This window comes from Leopardus geoffroyi, chromosome A2 (assembly GCF_018350155.1).
Source record: "Leopardus geoffroyi isolate Oge1 chromosome A2, O.geoffroyi_Oge1_pat1.0, whole genome shotgun sequence".
NCBI lineage: Eukaryota > Metazoa > Chordata > Mammalia > Carnivora > Felidae > Leopardus > Leopardus geoffroyi.
Window position 1 is genome coordinate 53,933,174 of NC_059331.1, and position 22,076 is coordinate 53,955,249.

General features: G+C 45.6%; 2 protein-coding genes across 7 annotated transcripts in view; one reads left to right on the top strand and one right to left on the bottom strand.

Moving 5' to 3' along the window:
- The window catches only part of MKRN2 (makorin ring finger protein 2), a 28,447-nt gene extending 23,527 nt beyond the window's left edge, over positions 1-4,920 (top strand). For all 3 annotated transcript variants that reach the window (XM_045493847.1, XM_045493845.1, XM_045493848.1), the window contains exons 7-8: positions 3,154-3,298; positions 3,469-4,920. In XM_045493847.1, the coding sequence (XP_045349803.1) occupies positions 3,154-3,298; positions 3,469-3,606 (283 nt within the window). In that variant the 3' untranslated portion in view covers positions 3,607-4,920. The remainder of the gene's footprint in view (positions 1-3,153; positions 3,299-3,468) is intronic.
- The window catches only part of RAF1 (Raf-1 proto-oncogene, serine/threonine kinase), an 84,430-nt gene continuing 67,183 nt past the window's right edge, over positions 4,830-22,076 (bottom strand). For all 4 annotated transcript variants that reach the window (XM_045493842.1, XM_045493841.1, XM_045493844.1 and 1 more), the window contains 10 exons: positions 20,579-20,606; positions 20,343-20,470; positions 19,846-19,963; positions 10,625-10,709; positions 9,703-9,879; positions 8,445-8,491; positions 6,874-6,992; positions 6,385-6,516; positions 6,109-6,243; positions 4,830-5,886 (listed from right to left, as the gene is read on the bottom strand). In XM_045493842.1, the coding sequence (XP_045349798.1) occupies positions 5,743-5,886; positions 6,109-6,243; positions 6,385-6,516; positions 6,874-6,992; positions 8,445-8,491; positions 9,703-9,879; positions 10,625-10,709; positions 19,846-19,963; positions 20,343-20,470; positions 20,579-20,606 (1,113 nt within the window). In that variant the 3' untranslated portion in view covers positions 4,830-5,742. The remainder of the gene's footprint in view (positions 5,887-6,108; positions 6,244-6,384; positions 6,517-6,873; positions 6,993-8,444; positions 8,492-9,702; positions 9,880-10,624; positions 10,710-19,845; positions 19,964-20,342; positions 20,471-20,578; positions 20,607-22,076) is intronic.

Genomic DNA, 22,076 nt, shown 5'->3' on the forward strand with positions numbered 1-22,076 from the left:
TTTCTTCTTCTCCTGGGACTCTTAATTACATGTAATAGACTTTTTGATATTACCCTAATGAGCATTGGGGTCTGTTCATTTCTTTCCAATTTTTTTTTTTAGTATTTATTTATTTTTGAGAAAGAGAACAGAGTACGAGCAGGGGAAGGGTAGAGAGAGAGGGAGACACAGAATCCGAAGCAGGCTCCAAGCTGTCAGCATAAAGTCCAACATGGGGCTCGAACTCACGAACCGTGACATCATGACCTGGGTCGAAGTCAGACACTTAACTGAGCCAACCCAGGTGCCCCTTAAGCAACATTTCTAATCTCAGTTCGTTTTGTTTTTAATTTTTTCTTTTAATATTTTTTTATTTTTGAGAGAGAGAGACAGCGTGAGCAGAAGGGACAGATAGAGGGAGACACAGAGTCTGAGACAGGCTCCAGGCTGTGAACTGTCAGCACAGAGCCCGACGCGGGGCTTGAACTCACAAACTGTGAGATCATGACCTGAGCCGAAGTCGGACGCTTAACCGACTGAGCCACCCAGGTGCCCCAAGTTTGTTTTTTAATCCTTGGTTAAGTTGCTGTGAGCCTGTTGCACTGATGTGTGGGCCAGCCATTTGTGCTGAGTTAATGTATAGTATTGGCATGCTTCCTCTCGTGTACTTTTCTGTGTGGGATTGCTTCCAGTGGATGATTTCCTCTCTTTCTGTTGGTCCTTCAGGCCCAAGAAACTCGATTTGACCCTGAAGGTTTAGACACCCAACATTGGCATGCTTGAGGCTAAAAGCTGTTTTTTCTAAAAAAAAAAAAAAAAAAAAATGAGTCTTGACATTCTGTTCTTCCCGGTGCCTAATTTCTTGAAGGATCCTCCTGCTGCCTTCAGGTCTTTAAAAAAAATTTGTATTGCTAGTTATCCGTAGGAGGGTCAGGTCTGGTAGAAGTGTGCTTGGCTGTACTAAAGAGCGCCATATGTCACCTTTTTTAATGGTTCCTTCAGATTGCCTGTCACTTAGTAAAAGCTGGTCATTTTCCTGGTTTACCAGTTTCCGCCCCCCCCCCCCCCCCACTATGTGTTATATCTCCACCAGAGGGCAGGAGTGGCAAAGGTGGAGGGGCTGGACTATAGAAAGCAGCTGTGCTGGAGTTGGGAAATTCTCATGTTCTTGCTCTTTGGGTTGGTCTTGGCCTTAGTTTCTATTGATGGTGGTGTTTTTATGTGTTCCACACACATTTAATGTGCACCTACTATAGGCCAGGCACCTTCAAGCTAAGCACCAATGGAGGACATCAAGCATAGATTAGTAATTTCAATGAAAATTGCAGAAGGGCAATATTATTGCATGTTTTTTGGTGACAAATTCTTAATGAGAGTACCAAGCCACATGTCACAACAGAGAAAGCACTTGGATCCACCTGGGAGCATCAGGGAAAGCAGCATGGGGACCCTGAGCCATGAAGCATGAACAGCTATCTGTGTGTGTAGAGAGGGGAGGACAGAGTGGAATGACAGGGGTACAGAATGATGCAAATGTGTCTGGGTAGCAGTGGCCCTGAGATTGAGAGAGGTGTATAGAAGGATGTGGTAGGACCTACAGGGACAGATAGGCTGGAGTGGAATCTCGGGGGGTTGGTGGGGAGCAGAACAAGCGACACACTGTTGGGCACGCTCCTTGGTGGTAATGTGAAGAGGCTGGAACCTGGTGGGAGCGAGTCCAATTAAGAAATGACTGTGGCGGGTAGCAGAGGACAGCACCCCCAGGGGCTTTAGTAGTGTGGGGCAGAAAGGATGGAGTGATTGGAGGCGTAACAATTGGGAGAGCTGAGAGCAAAGAGGCAGTCAGAGTGCACTGTCCTTGGTGACCAGGTAAGGCTGGGGGAGAAAAAAGCACAGTTATTGGGGGGCAGGACTAGAGAATCAGTTTTTGAACTTGAGTTTATTAAAGCCAGTGTCCAGCAGATTGGGGAGAACTCACTGCCTGAGCAGTCATTTGAAGATCTCAGGGCCTCAGGGGTGGAGGCTGTGACAGGTCTGTGCCCGCATCTCTGTACCTCTGCTTGGATCCCCTCCCCAGCCCGTGCTGGGGTCACACCTGGTAGGAGTAGGTGCCCAGGCAAGCACGGCACGCCATCCTTCACTGGACAGTTATGGGGCTTTCTCTGTGCCGCTCTGAGGTCTCAGAGACCCTCACCACCAGTCTCTGGCATCCTCTTGTCTGAGAAGACAGACAGACAGACACTGGTGTCAAGAGTCTCCCTTCTTTGTTATCAGCCACTGTCACATACCCCACCTGCCCCCGGTAGCAGTAGCCTGCCCTTTCTGTGGTGATCTTGCTTTCTCTTCCCTTCCTCAGGACTCCCAGATGCCCTCTTGCCTTTTTGGGCATCTTCACCCCTTCTTCACCATGGGATCATTTGATTATAAGCCAAATTTCCTGCAAGCAAGAAGAAATAAGAATTTTCTGGTGGTTGTGTTTTTCCTGAGGAACAGGTGTTCTTAATGTAGGGATCTGTGGGTAGAATTTGAAGATGGGGGGGGAAGGGGGATGAACTTTTTGCTGTGTTTTTTAGACCTGTGTATTTCATTTTATCCATTTAAAAAACTTTCCTGAGAAGGGGTCCGTAGAGTTAACATAACACAGAGTTAAGAAGCCCTGCTCTAGATCTAGAGGGTGGGGACCAAGGAAAATTGGAGTGAGACCTCTAACTTTGGGCAGCTGCTGAAATTCACTGCTTTTCCTGTGCCTCCTAAGTCAAGGCTCCTGGGGTCACATTGACATCATTGCTGGCTAGGAGGAAGGGAAATTTCCCTGGGTGGTGCTGCTATTGGGACTTTGAGCTGAGGCAAGTAGCCCAGCTTCAGAACCTTGGAGCCCTGACAACCGGCTCAGAGCAGCCATCAGGTTGTCCTCCCCCGAATGCCTGAGTACTGCAAGCTCAAAACAGTGAAGTCCCCCGTGCAAGTTCAATTCTGTGTGAGGCCACATGTCACAATGGCAACACTATCCAACTTGGAAATCAGCATCATAACCTCACGGAGCCTCAGTTTCCCCACCTATGAAGTAAGGCTCATCTAGCTCTGGCATTGTGGGCAGGGACGGAGGAAAGCCTTGGTTCTTCTGGGGCCCAGGCTCTCCCACAATCCTGTTGACTTTTTCTTTCTGCTTTTCAGGAAAAAAGCTTGTAAATACTTTGAGCAAGGCAAAGGGACCTGCCCATTTGGAAGCAAATGCCTTTACCGCCATGCTTACCCTGACGGGCGGCTGGCAGAGCCTGAGAAACCTCGGAAGCAGCTCAGTTCTGAGGGCACTGTGAGGGTAAGGACTTTGCCTCTCTGTCAAGGACACTTACGTGGTGGCATTTCCGGGTACTGTGCTTTCCCTATTAGCTTTGGTACCAGGGAACGGGGTGAGCAAAAGAAAAACAGCATCTGGCCTTCACGTTACCACTAATAACCACCAGGCATGTTTGCTGGCTCTTTTTGCAGTTCTTTAATTCAGTGCGACTCTGGGATTTCATTGAGAACCGAGAAAGCCGGCATGTCCCCAATACTGAAGACGTTGACATGACAGAGCTTGGGGACCTCTTCATGCACCTGTCTGGAGTGGAGTCGTCAGAACCCTAAGGAGTAGCCAGTTACCCTGTACCTTGGGCTCTGCCAGCCACGCCTTCCCAAGCTAGGGCGTGCGGAGCTGCCTTCACTGCAGCCTGAGCTGCACCTGACCTTGGTCTCATCCACTCCATTATTACAGCCGTGGGAGGAGTGAAGGATATAAAATAACCCAACAAGTATATGGAATCGCTACTTTTATAGTTGATCTCTTTAGTTGCATCTCAAGCTCCTCAGAGGGACCAGCTGACCAGCCAGATGGGAGTTTTGATTGATTGCTTTTAAAAGCAACCTGGCTCCTATCCTTGAGCTTTAGCTCCCTAGAAACAGTCACCGTGCAGATTCGTTTTTCTTAACCAAGTATTCCTCACCCTTATAAAACGATTCCTCTCTAGTCGATTTCCCTAGTGTACTTAGTGTGTAGTCAAAACTGTTTCTTGAAAAGCTCTGTATAAATCAACAAGTGGGCACCACACACCTTAGCCTAAAACTTGTGCTCTTCAGTGTCCCAAATCAGAGCAGGAGTCCCGTTGCCGTGTGTTCAATAAATTCCCTGTAAGGAGGGGGCTCTTGAAGTAGCAGGCAGTGTAGGGCAGAGGTATGGCCCCTCGTTTCTGGTTGGTGTTGGGGCCACGTGCTCCAGGGAAACACGTCACCGGTGGGCTTTCCTGGGGCTCTGTTTGGGCTCATGCCCCAAGGGTAGTTTTACTGAGGGTCAACACACACACACGTGCTCTTCCGTGTGGCCCCTGCTCAAAGCCACGTGTTCTGTCTGTAAGCCTGGCTTTGATTTGAACTTTTAGTAAGAAGTGAAATGGCACCCAGCAGTTTCTGGTTCTGACCCAGCAGTGGTCCTGAACAGAACAAGTACTCTGTCATCAGTTGTGACTTTAATTGAAGGAACGTAACTTTGTGAATCAGAACAAATTCATCCCAGGCCTGAATTAATATATTTTTATAAATAGGTATAGATACCAAATATTTTATAAAATGCATTAAAGTGTAGGTAGAAAAAGGTTTACTCTTACCTGAGTTTAGAATGCTTGCTTTTTCCATTTTTTATAGTTAACTCTTTAGTGAAGGGTGACAGCACAAAGACTGAATTAGATTCCTTCCCAGCGGAGGCTCTGGGCCTGTTTCCTGCTGCTTGAGTTCTTGCTCCAGGAGGGATGAACAAATGGGAGAGTTCAAGCTGTAAGCTCAGTATTACTTTAAAAGGAAGAAACAGCCATTAAACCTACATTTAATTTATTTTATTAAAATAACATAATTGAACCATCAGATAACTGTATTTTGTCAGGCGCAATAAAAACAAAATTAAAACCCAAATCATCAAGAAAACCTGTATTCCTGGCTTCCTTGCATACACGTGATGTGACTGAAGAGAAAGGCTGGCCCGGCGGCCCCGCCCCATAGGGGCAGCTCCTGGAAGACAGATTCAGCATGATGGAAGACTGCTCCCTGAGAGGGCGGAGACTGGGAGGGGCAGGCCAAACGCCTCTTCGGAAAACCGTCCCAATGCACTGGAGACCTCCAAGGAAAGGAAGTGCCCCCGAAGTCAAGGTCCATAGTTCCATAGTACCAACGCAGGTTCCTTCAGGCGGCCGTCGTCTCGACAGTCCTGGGCTGTTTGGTGCGTTATGTGCAAAACTACCTGTTTGGCGCCATACCACTAGCTCTGAAGAACGGTCCTTCCGTGACAAGCATTCCACATAGGAGCTGATGCCCCAAATCCACATGTCCACATCAGGGCTGGTTTGTCTGCTACCTTCATTTCCCCTCTGAGTGCTTTTCCTTGCCCTAAAAATACTCACTTAGCCAATAGCTGGGGCCCCAGATCATGTATTGCCAACTGTAGCCACTGGTGCATCTGGAGAAGGCTTGGCTCATGAGCGTTGGGGGGAGGGGGGGGGGAAGAGATGCAGGGAGGGAGCAGGACAAACCAGCATTGCAAATGGCTTCCCTCTCCCAGGGCCAGAAAGGGTAGAAAAGAAGGCAACATGAAGTTAAGGCCCTGTGAGTAGTCTAGAAGGTCCTTAGCAGCAGCTTCTCTGAAAATGAGCTCTCTGCCTCCATCAAAAGGGAGGAGAAAGGTGGTGCCTGCTGACTTCCCTTCCTCCCCTGGTGGCCTGAGTGCAGGTGCAAAGTCAGCTAGAAGACAGGCAGTCTAGGGGATGTGGTCAACGTGCAGGCGTTGATATCCTCAGTGTGGGCCGCCCGGTGCAGGGATGGCTCAGAAGCACTCCGGTTGATTTTCGGCAGAGAGTGTTGGAGAAGCTCGATGGATGACAGGATCTAAAATGAAGCAGTGTCATTAGGTGGGTTTGGTGTCACAGCAGAAGCAGCAGCAGCAGCTCTCAGTGAGGAGTCCAAACACGGGCCCTTGTCCCCACCCCACCTGCAGCATCTGGTGCAGAACACGAGCCCTGTCCTATAGAAAACCCACACCTCCCTCCTCATTTCTGTCATTAGGAATTTCTGCTGGAATCCGTTCCCACCCCTTGAGCCGAGTCTTACCTGGGGAAAAAGAGGCCTCTCTTCCTTAACCTTCTTCACACAGTCAGCTACAAGCCTCTTCATTGCTTTGGGGCAGTTCTTATATAGCTTACTGAGGTCTGGGGAGGCATATCCTCGGCCCACCATGAAGATGATCTAAGAGGAAGGAAACCGTTGAGGGACTGGGTGGAGGCACAACAGAGACAGCAACTTCTGAACCTCCTGCTCACACTGGCAGGAGGCCCAGGGCCTTCCACAGCTGAATCGATCTGCAGCAGCCAGCACCCGTGCACGTACCTGGTCGCGGTTATTGATGTGGGAGTAAGGAAGCTCCCCTGTCATGAGCTCATAGAGCACAATGCCGTAGGAGTAGACATCAGACTGGAAGCTGAATGGGTTATTATCCTGCATTCGGATCACCTCGGGGGCCTACAGGGACAAAATGCATTCATTCATCACCATGTGGGCCCCACAGACATCCAGGTGCCAGGCTGTCCCTTCCCCTGGATATAAGACAGTCCTTTCCTCAGTTCTGCACCTCTTCCCCGCTCGGGCTCACACAAGCTCAGGAAGCCTAGTCTCTGGTACCCAGCACCGATGCCTCAGTATGGTTCTAATTGCCAGCTTCCAGAAAACCCAAATTTGCCTCAGGCTGTCTGATGTCACTGAAGGCCTCACTGAGGTATCTGGACTTCCAGGAAAATGTCGAGAAATGTAAGTTTACACACAGACCTCCGGGGTACCCCTTCCACCTGCACTCTGCTAGGGGGAGCCTTGCCTCCTCACCATCCACAGGACAGAGCCAGTGGGTTGTTCGACCTGCTGAGAACCGCTCCAGCGCGACTTTACTGTTGCCAAACCAAAATCTCCAATTTTCACCGTCAGGCCTTCATGGAGAAATATATCTCAATGCTTGTTAAGGACTCTGGTTTCAAAAGAACGGTCAAGTTAATTTTAAACCACTTCCCAAAGGTCTGAAGAGCAGACCATCTCTCTGCTCTGCGCCCCGCCCCTCCCCTCCCCTCTGACTGCCCCAGCCTCCTTTGCACTGATTTGCTTGGATTTCTACAGTTTTAAAAAGTGCTTCCAAACTGCCTTTCTTCCACGAGGCATGTAGCAGTTGCTCAGGGCGGCAGATTATTTGGCTCCAGCCCAAAATCAGGCTGTTTCCCCCTGCTGCTTCTCCCCATTTACACATCTAGGTGCCAGGTCCCTGGCCTTCTGACCTTCCCATATAACAAGGGAATCTTAAACCCGAAGATTTCTCAGAGAACAGGCTGCCATCTGCAGCTTCTTACCAGAAGCCAAGTGTGATGGCTTACATTGGTTTCTGCCTGCTGTGTGCCCTCAAATGACAAACATGTGAATAACAATTCAGCATTCACTAAGCACTGAATGCTGTCCAAAGAAATCTCTCACTAGAATAGGTACCACTTGGTGACTTCACATCAGGACCAAACTCGCCTCATTTCTGGGTAAAGAGGTCAGACACAAGGTGACATGTGATCTGCCAATGCCCAGTAATACATACCACCATCAAATCTGTGGTGTCTGCTTTCATGGCATAACGTATCCCTCCCAAAAACCCACCGTTAAAAGGTATCTCATAGGGGCGCTTGGGTGGCTCAGTCAGTTAAACGTCTGACTTTGGCTCAGGTCATGATCTCACGGTTCGTGAGCTCGAGTCCCATGTCAGGCTCTGTGCTGACAGCTCAGAGCCTGGAGCCTGCTTCGGATCCTGGGTCTCCCTCTCTCTCTGCCCCTTCCCCGCTTGTGTTCTCTTTCAGTCTCTCAAAAATGAATGTTAAAAAAAAAGTATCTCATGCCTCAGACATGTGGCCCAAATAGGCCATGTCCCATAATCCAACCCAACACAACTGTAGTGCCTCTCACTGGCCAAGAAGCAGAGCAAGGTTGTAACGCTACACACTCCTCTCCAAGACACAGGCTGCAGGTGGGAGGCAGATGTATAAAGGTTACGTTTCCTGCCCCACAGCATGAAAACTCTCCAGTCTTTATTCCCCTTCTATAAAAACATACTAAGTCTCAGAAAGAGGAAGGGCTGGTTCCAAGAGTGAGTGACCTAGTGAGCACTTTGACAATCTTGCGACATCTGGCCTTCAGCTCCCTTCTGACCAGACACACATGGTCCACACGCTAGAGATGAACATGACAGACAAAAGCCCCATTCCTCCAAGCTAAATTTAGTAACAAACAGCATAATAAAACTTGCAAGCATAACCCAAACACCTATCTCCTGTGGAAAACTTTCCAAAATCACTTTTACTGGGATAAGCTTTAAAAAGTCTCTCTTCGGTTTTTCTAAATTTAGAAATGAAATAACCATCAAAGGATACTGTTGGATTTCATGTCTCTGTGGATGATGTTCTTTGCATGCAAATAGCTGTGAAGGGAAAAAATCTATTAAAAAGTTATCTAAGAGACATGGGTAGAAAGCAGCTTCACATGACAGCTAGGAAGGAAGCCACCTGGCCGCCTGATGCCCAACGAGGGCTACATGCAGGAACTGGTGGTGTGCGGATGCAGGCCAGGCCACATTGCGTGTTACCCGGAGGTGAGGTCATAGCACAAACGGGACGACTCTTCTTTAAGCATCAGTTCTACTCAAAAAGTAATTCTGACAACCTGAATGTCCATCAACTAATGAATGCATAAATGAAACATGACCCACCCATACAAACGCAGTCTTATTCAGCTACAGAAAGAATAAAGTGATACGTGCTACAATGTGGATGAACCCCTCAAAACTGTTAGGCTAAGTCGAGTCAGACACAAAAGACCTCATTTTCTATCTTGACGATTGTTCTAAAATTACACATTCAGTCTACACAACTCTGAATGTACTAAAAAACCACTGAGTTGTACACATTTAAAGGGTGAATTTTATAATCTGTGGATTATATCTATAATTTTTTTCTAAAAGGTAATTCTATTTCTTAATTCCGTATGGATTTTAAAAAGCAGAACATGAGATTTTACATGGCACCTGCAAGCGCCGCTTTAGCTTACGCCTCCAGACATGTAGCGCTATGAGTTCTCACTCTCCCACTAAGGGATAAATTAGAGGAAAAGTGTGATACACACACACACACACACACACCACGCCACAACCCCCTTTGACAGAGAGATGTGTTCAAGCAGAGATTCAAACAGGTAGTGTTTCATGGAGGCACAAGGGAGGACTTTTCAGCCTTCCCTAAAAGGAAAATAAATTATCCAAAAACATCCGCTCTGACCCTCGTGTGCAACAAGCACACTGCGCATGGGCCACACCTGAGACCGCACACTTGTAGAGGGCAGTGCACGGCTGTCTGGGCAGAAGGTACTGAGCCCACACTATTGAGCTCTTGGGGGTCTGGGTGAATTCTCAGGGAAGTGGTTTCAACCTGAATCTGAGCCTCTAGGGGAGCAGCCTCAGCTCAGACGAAGAACCTGGAGCTCTCATTCCTTCAGCCCACACCAGAGGCTGACTTTCAGCTGTGCAACATCACAGAAATCACGTAGGAGACTTGGCTTTTTGCTAACCCAGGTTCCGATTCAGGGCAGGTTGATACCTGAACCCCCGACTTTCTAGTCGACAAGCCATCTACTCACTCCATTCCCTGAGCAGTCTGGCGGGCGATGTCAATCAACTGGAACATCTGGAACTTAGTCTCCTGGACATGCAGGTGTTTGTAGAGGCTGCTGCCCTCGCACCACTGGGTCACAATTGCCAGGTTGTCCTTTGTCATGTAGCCCATGAAGAGCAGGATGTTCACGTGCCGTGTTTTGCTGGAGGAGGGAGGAGAAAAAAGTCTCTGAATTCTCTGAATCTTCTGTTGCTGCAGAACAGAGAGATCTACTCTGCTTTCCCACCGACACCGGATCCTGAGTGTCCTCAATGCCACCGTGCTTACAATCTGGGTGGTTGGCAAAGCACACACAAGCCTGCTGATAATTGAGTTGGGGTTGTGACAAAGGACCCCTCAGTGCTAGTCTTCAGAGAGAGGACATTCTCATTGTACATGATTCCTCCCACAAGGGGTCACAGGGAGCCCTCGTCTGGGGAATCCATCATTATTCACCTTATTCCTATAGGTCTCAACAATGACTCAAAGGTTTTGAAGTCCAAAAGAAAGCAAATTGGCTATAAAGAGTTCTTGGAAATAAACGTGAAAACAGAACCTATTTCTCACTATCTCAAACCAGAACCCAGAGAAGAACCTGGGCTACTGTGTGTGGTGTGCCCAGAGACCTGAAGCAGTAGAGGGGGGTATGCTCATCAAAGAGGGCTCTTCTAAAGGTCTGACAACCCCGTAAGCTGGAAGGAAACCTCCCATGCATTCCCTTTCACTTATAAGGAAGGAGTTTCTACCGCAAGACTCCACAGTGAACACTCACTAACCACCAGTCCTGGCCATAGGCCCTCAGAGACAGGTCCGTGCCATGCGGCCCGCTTATCTGCAGTTGACACACCACCACCCACACCCGTCCCCTGCTGCTCCAGAGAGGCTGGAAAGGCTAGCTTTCTACTCACCGTAGGACAGCCACCTCATTCCTGAAGGCCTGGAACTGCTCTGGCGTGGGGTCGACAACTTTTAGAATTTTCACTGCAACATCTCCTGCAAATTATAGTCAGTACGATCAGCTGAATGAGCTTACTTTGTTATTTTTCTCATACCCTCGTCCTGAGAAAGAGTGAATCACGTATTCAGATACCATGTGCCTACACAAGTGGAATAGGCAAATTTCCAAATTATTCAAGACTTGAAAAAAGTTAAGTATATTATACTACTATCCTTTAAATACCACCACACACGCCTTGAATATGGGTTTGGTTTAAACTCTTCCTATCAAGCCTGGCATCCCCAGTGTGACTGGGGAACAGGTGAAAACCTGGGCCTGTGAGGGCGGCACTGGCAGGTGAACTGGAATGGCCGGCAGATACAGGAGTTTTGGGGCCAGAAGGCTGGTGCCAGCAAACAGGCCATTTGGCAAGCAGTTGATGCCAAACTCAGCAGCCACATTCTAATGAGACCCGAGATGGTCCCTTGTACACAAAGATACATATCGAAATTAAGCTTCTTTGCCTTTAATACCATGAAGAAGCAATCCTAATGATTAATATCGATTGCTTACTATGCCCTTGCGCCGCATGTGCCTTCACAGGCATTGTCACCTTTAATCCTCATAGTTGCCCTGTGATGTAAATACTGTTATCCTCATTTTACAGGGAACAGAGAAGCGTAGTCAACTCTCCAAGGTCATTTAACCAAAACACAAAAGTGCTGGAGCCAGGATTAGAATGCCAGTCTGACTCCAATGGCTGCCCTTCTAACTTCCATACTGACAACAGACTGTCAATCACTATGAGCCTCTTTACTTAACTTTAGAAACATCTAGAGATTAACTCTACTTTATATGTGCTACTGATTTAGAAGGCACTTTCAGAAATGTTTCTACACTATAATGGTCATTTTAATAAATTACATGAAGCCCTATTAGGACCCCAGATTTTCTTGGCAAATGAATTTATCAAAACATAGCCTTCTGGGTAGCTCTTTCTGCCCATGGGTCCTGTCCCTGTGCTTTAATAAAGTCACCTTAAAAACAAACAAAACCATAGCCTTCTGGTGATCAAATAAAGGAGTTGGTTGATGGCACCTTGGAGGTAACAGAATTCCTCCACTTATCAAGCATGCCCCCTTGGCAGCACCCCTGTGCAGCCTCTGTGGGAGCATTCCTCACTTCACTGGAGTACAAACTGGTAAGGACATGGGTTTTAAAAAAATTTTATCTTTTTTTTTTAATTTGAAAGAGGGCACACATGCGAGCAAGCGGGAAGGGGGTGGGGGTGAGGGGGGCTCAATCCCACAACCCTGGGATCATGACATGAGCCAAAATCACGACTCAGACACTCAACCAACTGAGCCACCCAGGCACCCAAAGAGATGGTTCTTATGGCAGGCCCCAAACTGTTGTCCTGTCGTCATCTGGTTTTATCATCCAAAGCCAAAGTCCCCACCCAACAGTAGGGGCTCATCCACTTCACTGGCACATGTATTTCCCGAGGGCCCAGGGCTGCCTCTTGGGAGACGCATTCTGCAGTCACAGCTGCCTTCTCTCCAGGAAGATGGAGCTGGTAAACCATGCAGCTCCATTTAAGCTCCTTATGACTGAGGAGGAGGATAACAGTCTCCTGCAGAACTGCTCATTCTGGAGCAGTCTGAGCCAAGATAAGAATGCTGGGCGTGAGGGACAAAGACAAAATCTGTTTGCAGAGAGGATGGAGAAAGGTTTCCTGAAACAAATGGGATATATGCCAAGGGAAGGATTTTACTAAGTGGGACAGGCTGTTCCAAACTACATAGGTCAGGAACGAAGGTAAGGTAAGGTAAGGGGGAAGAGGGAAACAGGAGCTGTGCTTGGTGAACTCTGATGTGTGACCTGGGCCCCTGCAGTCTACGACAGAGGCCAGGGAGGAAGGAGTCCTGGCCCAAGAGCCCTGTATCTGCAGACAAAATACAGGGACAGCAGTGACAGTGGGGATAGAAAGGAAGGGGTGAAGGCAAGAAACTGCAGGAAGGTGGGCTTATCTGACGTGGCAGTCAACTGAGTGGTGGGGCCAGGAGATGACATTGCTGTTGGCCCAGGCACTGGACAAGGCTTGAGAGGGATAGGCCGGGGTGGGTGGAAGAAGGCTTGGGGAGATGCTGGATGGGCCCTCAGGACGGTTTGCTCCTTGGGACCTTACTAGTTCACAAGTCTAGTTTTATAAGATCTTCCCTTTTTTATAGCTTTCCAAGGGGCGTGTTCCAGTTGTCACTGAACTCACCTTTCGTATCACCCATTTTGGACCTGATCATAATGTAACCTCAGAGCTCGGAAGATTCACCAGCAGCCAAAGCCCGCTGAGAGTGGCTCATTCTGACCTTGCAGTCAGCTGAATGTCCTCCACCTTCAGCCTCTACTTTTTGGCCCAGTGAGCAGACTTATTATCCCTGTTCAGAGTTCATAGTCTCTTTGTTCCATCACCACAGCCAGTTCAAATCCTCTCCTCTTTCCAAATCCTATTACCCAAATCGGCACTACAATTCCATGTAAGTCATCCACTATACCCGCGCCTTCATGCAAGTCACGGGTTGGAAGACTGAACAGGGCTGAACCAAAGTTAAAACCCTACGATGCCTGCAAGGACCCATCTGCCTTCCAGCTCGCGGTTAGCAGTTAAGATAACAAGAGTATATATGCAATTTCTTACTCAAACCCAGAGACTATATACTACAGCATTCCCTTTCACGCAAATACTCCTAGCGTTGCCATGACAGGGATTCAGTCTGCTAGGAGCAATGGGCAAACATTATAGGAAAATGGATCTCAACTTTTATAAAGAACGGTTTTCTAGTAGTAGGACTGCCTCGAACTGGAACAAGTTCTCCAGTAACCAGCTCCCTCACCAGCATTCTGAATTTCAGGCTAAGACTGGCCAAGTCTCCTGAAGGTCTTGCACAATCTGAGGACCTATTTCACCCAAAAATGATATCTAAAGTCTTTACGGGGCCCTACCACTCCCCATCCCTGGACTGCACTCCTATCAGCCTCCCTGAGTTCCTCAAACAGGTCAGGTGAATGGCCCAATTCACAGCCCCCCTAGCTGCTTCCCCAGGTTATCTGCCCACTCTCAAGCATCATGCAAATGCTACTTCTTCAGCTGAGTCCTTCCCTACTAACCCACCAAAACCTGTGCACAGGGACTGCCACTCCCTACCTGCTTTCCTCCCTTTTTCCTCGTTAGCAATTATAACATACTATATACTTTGGTTGGTTATTGTCCCCACCAGAATAGAAATTCCATAAGAGAAAGAATTTTCATCTGTTTTGTTCACTGCTTCACTTGTAGCAGCTAAAAGAACACTTGGTATTAGAAGAATATATTCAGGAAACACCGATAAAGAAATGAATGAATTCTAAGATGCAACTGTCAGCAAGGCATGTTATGAACTGACAAGGTGTCTCAAGCTCTGGAGTGGAAGTAGGGACAGCCTCTGGCACAGAATACTAGCTGCTGAATGACCCAGCTGCTCCCAGCACAGGTCAAGAATCCACTGCTGGCAGGGAAGCGGAGACTCAGTACCCAGCCTGAAGCCTCCAGGTGTGCACAATTAGGTCTGGGCCCAAAACAAAGGCTGCTCTCCAACTTGCCCTGGCAGTCTCCGGACCAGGTACACCATTCAAGTCCACCTCTCCAGCACTCCATGCAACAGGCATTTAGTAGTACTGCTTATTACTAATCTCTTCTTTTGAACACGTTTCTAAGAGGAGTATAAAAAATTGTATGTACTGGGGCACCCGGGTGACTCTGTGGGTTAAAAGGATCTGACTCCTGATTTCAGCTCAGGTCATGACCTCGCAGTATGTCATGGGGTTGAGCCCTGTGTTGGGCTCTGCGCTGGCAGCGTGGAGCCTGCTTGGGATTCTTTCTCTCCCTCTCTCTCTGCCCCCCCCCCCCCCCCGCCCCGGCTCAAGCTCTTTCTCTGTCTCTCAAAATAAATAAATATCACAAAAAAAAATTTTTTTTAATATATAGTATTAACCTTTCTGGAATTATCCACATACCCTTATAGCTGGCAATCTTAGCACATATAAAGAATGGTATTTATTTCCTTTAGCACGTAATATAAATGACGAAGGTAAACAGCCAAGGAACATTTTATGGAGGGTAGTCCAAAACAACTACACCAAGTAGGTATTTTTTTTTTTTAATTTTTCAAAGTTTACTTATTTATTTGAGATAGAGTGTGAGCTTGAGCCAGGAAGGGTAGAGAGAGGGAGAGAGAAAGAATCCCAAGTAGACCCCACATTGCCAGCACAGAGCCCAACGTGTGGTTCGAACTCACCGTGAGATCATGACCGGAACCAAAATCCTGAGTCAGATGCTTATTTTTCATGACACTAAAACTTATTACTTTCCCTTAATAGTAAAGTCAGAGAGAGGTAAAGGTAGTACAAATGAGTTAAGACACATTTCTGTTGGTTATCATGTTTTTAATAAGGTGTTGGTATCTCCTTCAGCTACCACTGAAGAAGAAAACTATCAGTTGGTAAATCTGGAATGTTTTCACCTTTTTAAATGCCTGTTTCTTGTTTTAACTATTTAGGGTTGTCTAAAACCTAATATATACATCCCTGCTTTCTAGAACACAATGGAATGAACACCACTCTGTTCTTCTGATTCAAAATTATCCTCAGCGTTAGGATGGGATGGGCACCCATACATGGATTCCACCAGGCTGGTAGCCTCACACTAAGCAGCCCAAGCCTGAGAGGGTTTGCTGCCTTCTCGTCATGCCATCAGTGACTATCCCGGCTGCCATCAGTCCTGCTGTCTGCATCCCCTTCAATGGGTTGTTTATGATGTGCAAAGGCTGGCAAATCAGATCCCAAATTTATGCTGTGTGTGTGCATCCAAGGGTGCACTTACTTAACACAAAGTAAGTGAGCTTTAGTTCATGGATCTGAGGTCTCCATCTTGGCTGCTCTGAGGTCCTCTACTTTCACAGCTGCTAGGCAGAATAAAAACTTTTAAAAATCATCACCACTGTAATTCCTAAGAAACTGATTAAACATTATATAACAGATACCAGGAAAGCAGCAGCAGCCGCAGCCACACCAGCAACAACCACACACACACACACACACACACACACACACACACACACACACACACACAAAGTATAGCACAAACAATCCAGAAATTATGGTTTCCTTGACCCTCTCATTTTATTTCTTCATTCACAGACGATGGCTTTGTTTCCTTGGGGGGCTGACACAAAAGTCCACTGCTCCTTACTCCTATGACTTTTGAAACACTTATCTTAGAAAAAACTAGAGCCTTAAAAGTATTAGACATGGGGGCGCCTGGGTGGCGCAGTCGGTTAAGCGTCCAACTTCAGCCAGGTCACGATCTCGCGGTCCGTGAGTTCGAGCCCCGCGTCAGGCTCTGGGTTGATGGCTCAGAGCCTGGAGCCTGTTTCCGATTCTGTGTCTCCCTCTCTCTCCAACCCTCCCCTGTTCATGCTCTGTCTCTCTCTGTCCCAAAAATAAATAAACATTGAAAAAAAAAATTAAAAAAAAAAAAAAAAAAAGTATTAGACATGTTATCTGCATTCTAATGGAAGTAACACTGTATCAAATAACATCTCCTTACCATAGTCCAAAAGCTCACAGAATCTAGAGAAAACACAAGCTCATAGGCAGTACTGTGCCGAATGTAAGTAATGCTTTGAAAAATTATGAATCCCCCCCACAAAGTGCTCAACAAGAGGAAACTTAAATTTGAGCACTCCTTAACTACATTTATTGGCTTTCAGCTGATGCTTTAAAATGTGGTATAAAAATGATTTAGTGCTAATGGAAGCATTAAAAGCAATATTCACTGCTCCATCTCCTACAATTACCAGCAGCTATGTGTCAGACACAAGAACTAAGCATTGTATCCCACAAAACTGTTCTTCTTCCATAGGACTATACCACCAAAATAAAGGCTTTTGTGCAGCAAAGGAAACTATCAACAAAACAAAAAGAAAACCTACCGAATGGGAGAAGGTATTCACAAATGCAGTAAGGGGTTAATATCCAAAATATATGAAGAACTCACACAACTCAACACCGAAAGGACAATCTGATTTAAAAATGGACAGAGGATCAGGGGCATCTGGGTGGCTCAGTCGGTTAAGCATCCAACTTCGGCTCAGGTCACGATCTCATGGTTCATGGGTTCGAGTCCTGCGTCGGGCTCTGTGCCTGCTTCAGATTTTCTCTCTCTCTCTCTCTCTCTCTCTCTCTCTCTCTGCCCCTCTCCTGTTCACACTCTTTCTCTCAAAAATAAACATTAGGGGCGCCTGGGTGGCACAGTCGGTTAAGCGTCCGACTTCAGCCAGGTCACGATCTCACGGTCCGTGAGTTCGAGCCCCGCGTCGGGCTCTGGGCTGATGGCTCAGAGCCTGGAGCCTGTTTCCGATTCTGTGTCTCCCTCTCTCTCTGCCCCTCCCCCGTTCATGCTCTGTCTCTCTCTGTCCCAAAAATAAATAAACGTTGAAAAAAAAAAATTAATAAAAAAAAAAAATAAACATTAAAAAAATTTTTTTTAAAAATGGACAGAGGATCTGAATAGACTTTTCTCCAAAGAAGTTATATAACAGGCTAACAAGTACATGAAAAGGTGCTCAATATCACTAGTTATCAGGGAGATGCAGATCAAAACCACAAATGGGGTATCACCTCACACCTGTCAGAATGGCTAGTATCAAAAAGACAAATAACAAGTGTTGGCGAGGATGTGGAATCAAAGGAGCCCTCGTGCACAGTTTATAGGAATGTAAATTGTGCAGCCACTATGAAAAACAGTAAAAAGGTTCCTCAAAATTTTAAAAATAGGGGGCGCCTGGGGTGGCTCAGTCAGTTAAACGTCCAACTCTTGATTTCAGCTGAGGTCATGATCTCACGTTCATGAGTTCAAGCCACACATCAGGCTCTGCACTGAGTGCAGAACCCTGCTTGGGATTCTCTCTCTCCCTCTCTCTGCCCCTCCCCTACCTGCATGCACATTTTCTCTTTCTCTCTCTCAAAATAAGTACATAAACTAAAAATTAAAAATAGAACTACCATAAGATCCAGTAATTATACTGCTAGGCATTTACCCAAAGAAGATAAAAACGCTAACTTGAAAAGATACCTGCACTCCCATGTTTACAGCAGCCATTATTTACAATAGCCAAGGAATGGAAGCCGCTTAAGTGTCCATTAATAGATAAATAAAGATGTGGTATATCTACACAGTGGAACATTACATAGCCATTAAAAAAAAAAAAAAAAAAAAAACAACCTCAGATCTGGCCATTTACAACAACATGGATGTAGAATCTAGAGGGCATGATGCTAAGTGAAGTCAAGTCAGAGAAAGACAAATACCATATGATCTCTCTTATGTGTGGAATCTAAAAAGTAAAAGTAAAAGTTTACAAAGAACAAAAAAAGCAGAAGTAGACTCATAAATACAGAGAACTGGTGGTTGCCAGAGGGAGGAGGGTGGGGGCATGGGAAAAATAGGTGAAGGGGATTAAGTACAAACTTCCAGTTGTTAGTAAGTCTCAGATAAAAAGTACAGCATTGGGAATACAGTCAATAATGTCCTAATAATACTGTATGGTGACAGATGGTAACTATATTTAGTGTTGTGAGCATCATATACAGAATTTTCAAATTAGTAAGTTGTATACTTGAAACTAATATACCATTGTATGTCAACTATATTTCAATAATAAAGGACTTCAAATTGTTTTCTTCTTTTCTCAAGGAATCGCCAAGATATTTATGACACCTATTTGGGAAATATTCCACAATAGCATAAATTTCTCTGGGACCCAGGAGGCATGCCAGTAGTACATTAGATACAATTTTCAAAGGAAAAGGAATCAAATATTCAGTCCTGTGCCAGTTGCCTTAAAGAATGAGAAATTTATTGGGGCGCCTGGGTGGCTCAGTCGGTCAAGCGTCCAACTTTGGCTCAGGTCGTGATCTTAGTCTGTGGGTTTGAGTCCCGCGATGGACTCTGCTGACAGCTTAGAGCCTGAAGCCTGCTTTGGATTCTGTGTCTCCCTTTCTCCCCCCTCCCCAATATGCACTCTGTCTTGCTCTCAAATATGCTTAAAAAAAAACAATGAGAAATTTATCAGATGATTATAGTTACAAATGGCAAACCCATATACTAATTAACATAAGGTACTCAAAAGATGGAGGGATCTCAATTTTCAACACCTTGAATTTTAATGCTCCATTCATGTGATGGTCTTAATTTCTCTCAATCTCTGCCCCTTTATATATAAAAATAAATATGATACCATCCAAACTGGAAACATAAGTACCTAGTCATTTTAGGGGTTTGTTTTGTTGTTACTGTCTGCTTCATTAAAATTTGAATTTAGAAGGATGCCTTTTTGGGAAGAAGTAGCATTCTCAAGAAAGTATTCCCTATACTTGCGGACATCCTAAAGCCAGAGGCATTAAAACTCTGAGGGAGAAATGTTAAGTATGTTGCCAAAATACACAAGCTGTGGCTACAGATATTAAAACAGTACATTTCTTCCAAGTGACAAAGAGTCTCCATAATAACAAGAACACTACACTAACACTCCGCATAGATTTAAGAATGAAGTCTGTGCATTCTCTCTTTGATGGGGATTCCCAAAAACCAACCCAAGGCAGAGCGCAAAGAACCTGTTTCAGGAGGCTCCTGGCTTTCCTGGGCTCGGCTGCTTGACCATGGGCATGTTATCTGCCCTCTTGGGACCTCACAGTTTTCTGTGGGCAAATCTCTAACATTCTTTCCAGCTTTACATTTCTAGAATCCATGCTCCCCTCAGAGCAGCAGGCTCTTAACCCATTTAAGAATTTCAAAGCATGTCCCCTGTGTAGTATGTGTTTAATCAGTTCCTGACATTTGACTATTGTGCTCAACTCTTATTCACCAATTTCTAATTATCCTGGAAACCGTATCATACCAATTATAGCATCACTGAATAGAAAAAGAATGCTATGAAATGTCACTGAGATATTAAGTTCAATCTTCAGATGTAATCAAGTTCCCTGGAGTGCCACTGTAATCCACACAGCACAATGAATTTTATCTCCTTGGCCCTCTCTGGACTGAAACTTGACTTCAACCTAGGCCTTGCAACAAAGGGAGGGTCCCAAACTTACCATGCCACTTGCCCTTATACACTGTTCCAAATGAGCCTGATCCAATCCGAGTGGAAAGCATCACTTCGCTGGCTTCTATTTCCCAGTAATAGCTTGAATCTCTCTGTCCACGAGGCCTCTGAAACCAACAGTGATCATTAACACACTCCATGGAATGGTAAAGCTCTGTCTGATGAGGGTGTCAAAGAAAAGATCAACCCAACCGACCCATTCCCCTATCTTTTAAAGACAGACATTAACTGTAATTCCAATTTCGATACTTTGAGAAAAATACCATTTTAGTTGTGCCCTCCCTTACAAGTCAACAAATTTTCCAACGCAAGCATACCAAAAATGGCACTGACATTTATAACATCCTTAATTAAATGTTTTATTACAGTTCCCCTCTCCCCACCAAATTAAAAGTATTCTCATTTTAAAAATATTCTCATTTCTGACTAGGTTTTTCTTAGTAAACCCTAACATACAATGCAGGAGGTACCGTAAGCCATACTCACGATTTTGTTTTTCTCCTGGGTCCCGGATCCTGGTGCCCTCTCTCTCTGTGCTGGCACAGGGGTTTTGGGCTGTGACCAGCCCGTTGGGCTCAGATTGTTAGGGCTGCTGGACAAGGCTGAAGGTGAGGCTTAATAGACAAGACAAACAGAATCCACACATGGATAAGCCAACAGAGGATACACAGCATAAAGAGAAAAAGCCCATTATTATTTGCTACATAACTTTGGACAAGTACCTGATTCACTGTGGCTTCGAATTGCATCCTGAAACAGAAAAGGAAAGCTGGTCAATTTCTGCCCCACAAAAGATGCTCTCAGGGGGAAGTAAAAGGGGGGAGGAGAATTTGCAGAAACAAAGTAGATTATAAAACCTCTAAAATACAAAAGGTCTAATTACATACTCTAACTTGCCTGTGATTAAATTTACCAATGTCAATGGCCAATTATCTCCAAGATTATCATCAATTATTAGAACTGGTATTAGCTTTTCATATACCACATTCTTTTGGAATGGAAATCACTTTTTCTCAAAAGAAAGCAACACACATATATAGCAAAGTGATTCTCATTAAGGAATACTAGCAAAGTTACTATCAACTGAGATCTTTACAGTAACTGAGCATCTTGCTCCACTGAGGCTCAAAACAACAACAACAACAACAACAACAAAAAACAAAAACAAAACTTGGGGATTAGGTAGCAAGCTCACTCATACTCCTCTAGGAGTTAGGGGCGCATTGACCAGAGTTGGGTTTGGTAAGGGTAAGCACCACAACTACAGAACTTAATCCAAGCCTAAAATCATGAAACGCTGAAAGGACCATAAATCCCCCAGTCCAAAATCTACATTTTACATACAAGAAAACACCTATAAATAAAAAAAGAGACTTGGCCAGGATCACACAGCCAGTAGGTGGCAGAAATAGAACCAGAAACCATCACCCATGAATCTTAGCCCTGAGCTCATTCACCACAAAATGCTCCTGAAACCTTACAGGTAAGCTCTGAGATTAGTTACATTCTACTCAGGTGAGAAGTCAAAAAGCTACCTTTAGAACTTATTAGAAACTGGGTAGAACAGTTTAAACCACAAGGGCTTCCATAAGACCTAAATATTCATTTTATAAACCCTCACTTTGAATATGTAATTATTACATAAAACCACTAGGCCTCCATATCCTCAAAAAGGAGATTTTTCTGGGAAACCTACTATTTTATGTAACCACAATAAAGACAAGATACCTTTTTCACACAACTATTAATGGAATGTTTCCACTCCATAACATTTTTACAAGACAAGAAGTATCCTAGGGGTGCCTGGGTGGCTCAGTCGGTTGAGCACTGATGTCGACCCTGGTCATGATCTCGTAGCTCACGGGTTTGAGCCCTGCGTCGGGCTCTGTGCTGACAGGTCAGAGCCTGGAGCCCGCTTCAGATTCTGTGTCTCTCTCTCTCTGCCCCTACCCCTCTCACACACGCTCTCTCTCAAAATAAATAAATATTAAAATAAACATTTAAAAAATGTTAAAAAGATAAAAAGTATCCTAAACCAAGCTGTCCCTCCCCCTACCTTTGGCCGCCCCACCCAAGCAATAAAGCCTGGTTCTGGGGTCCCCAAACCTGGCCAATCTTCAGAATCACCTGGAGAGGTGTTTGAGAATACAGATGTCTCCTCCCCCCAACTAGGACTGATTAAGCATTTCTGGGAGGGAAGGTTGGAAGTCCAGGAATCTC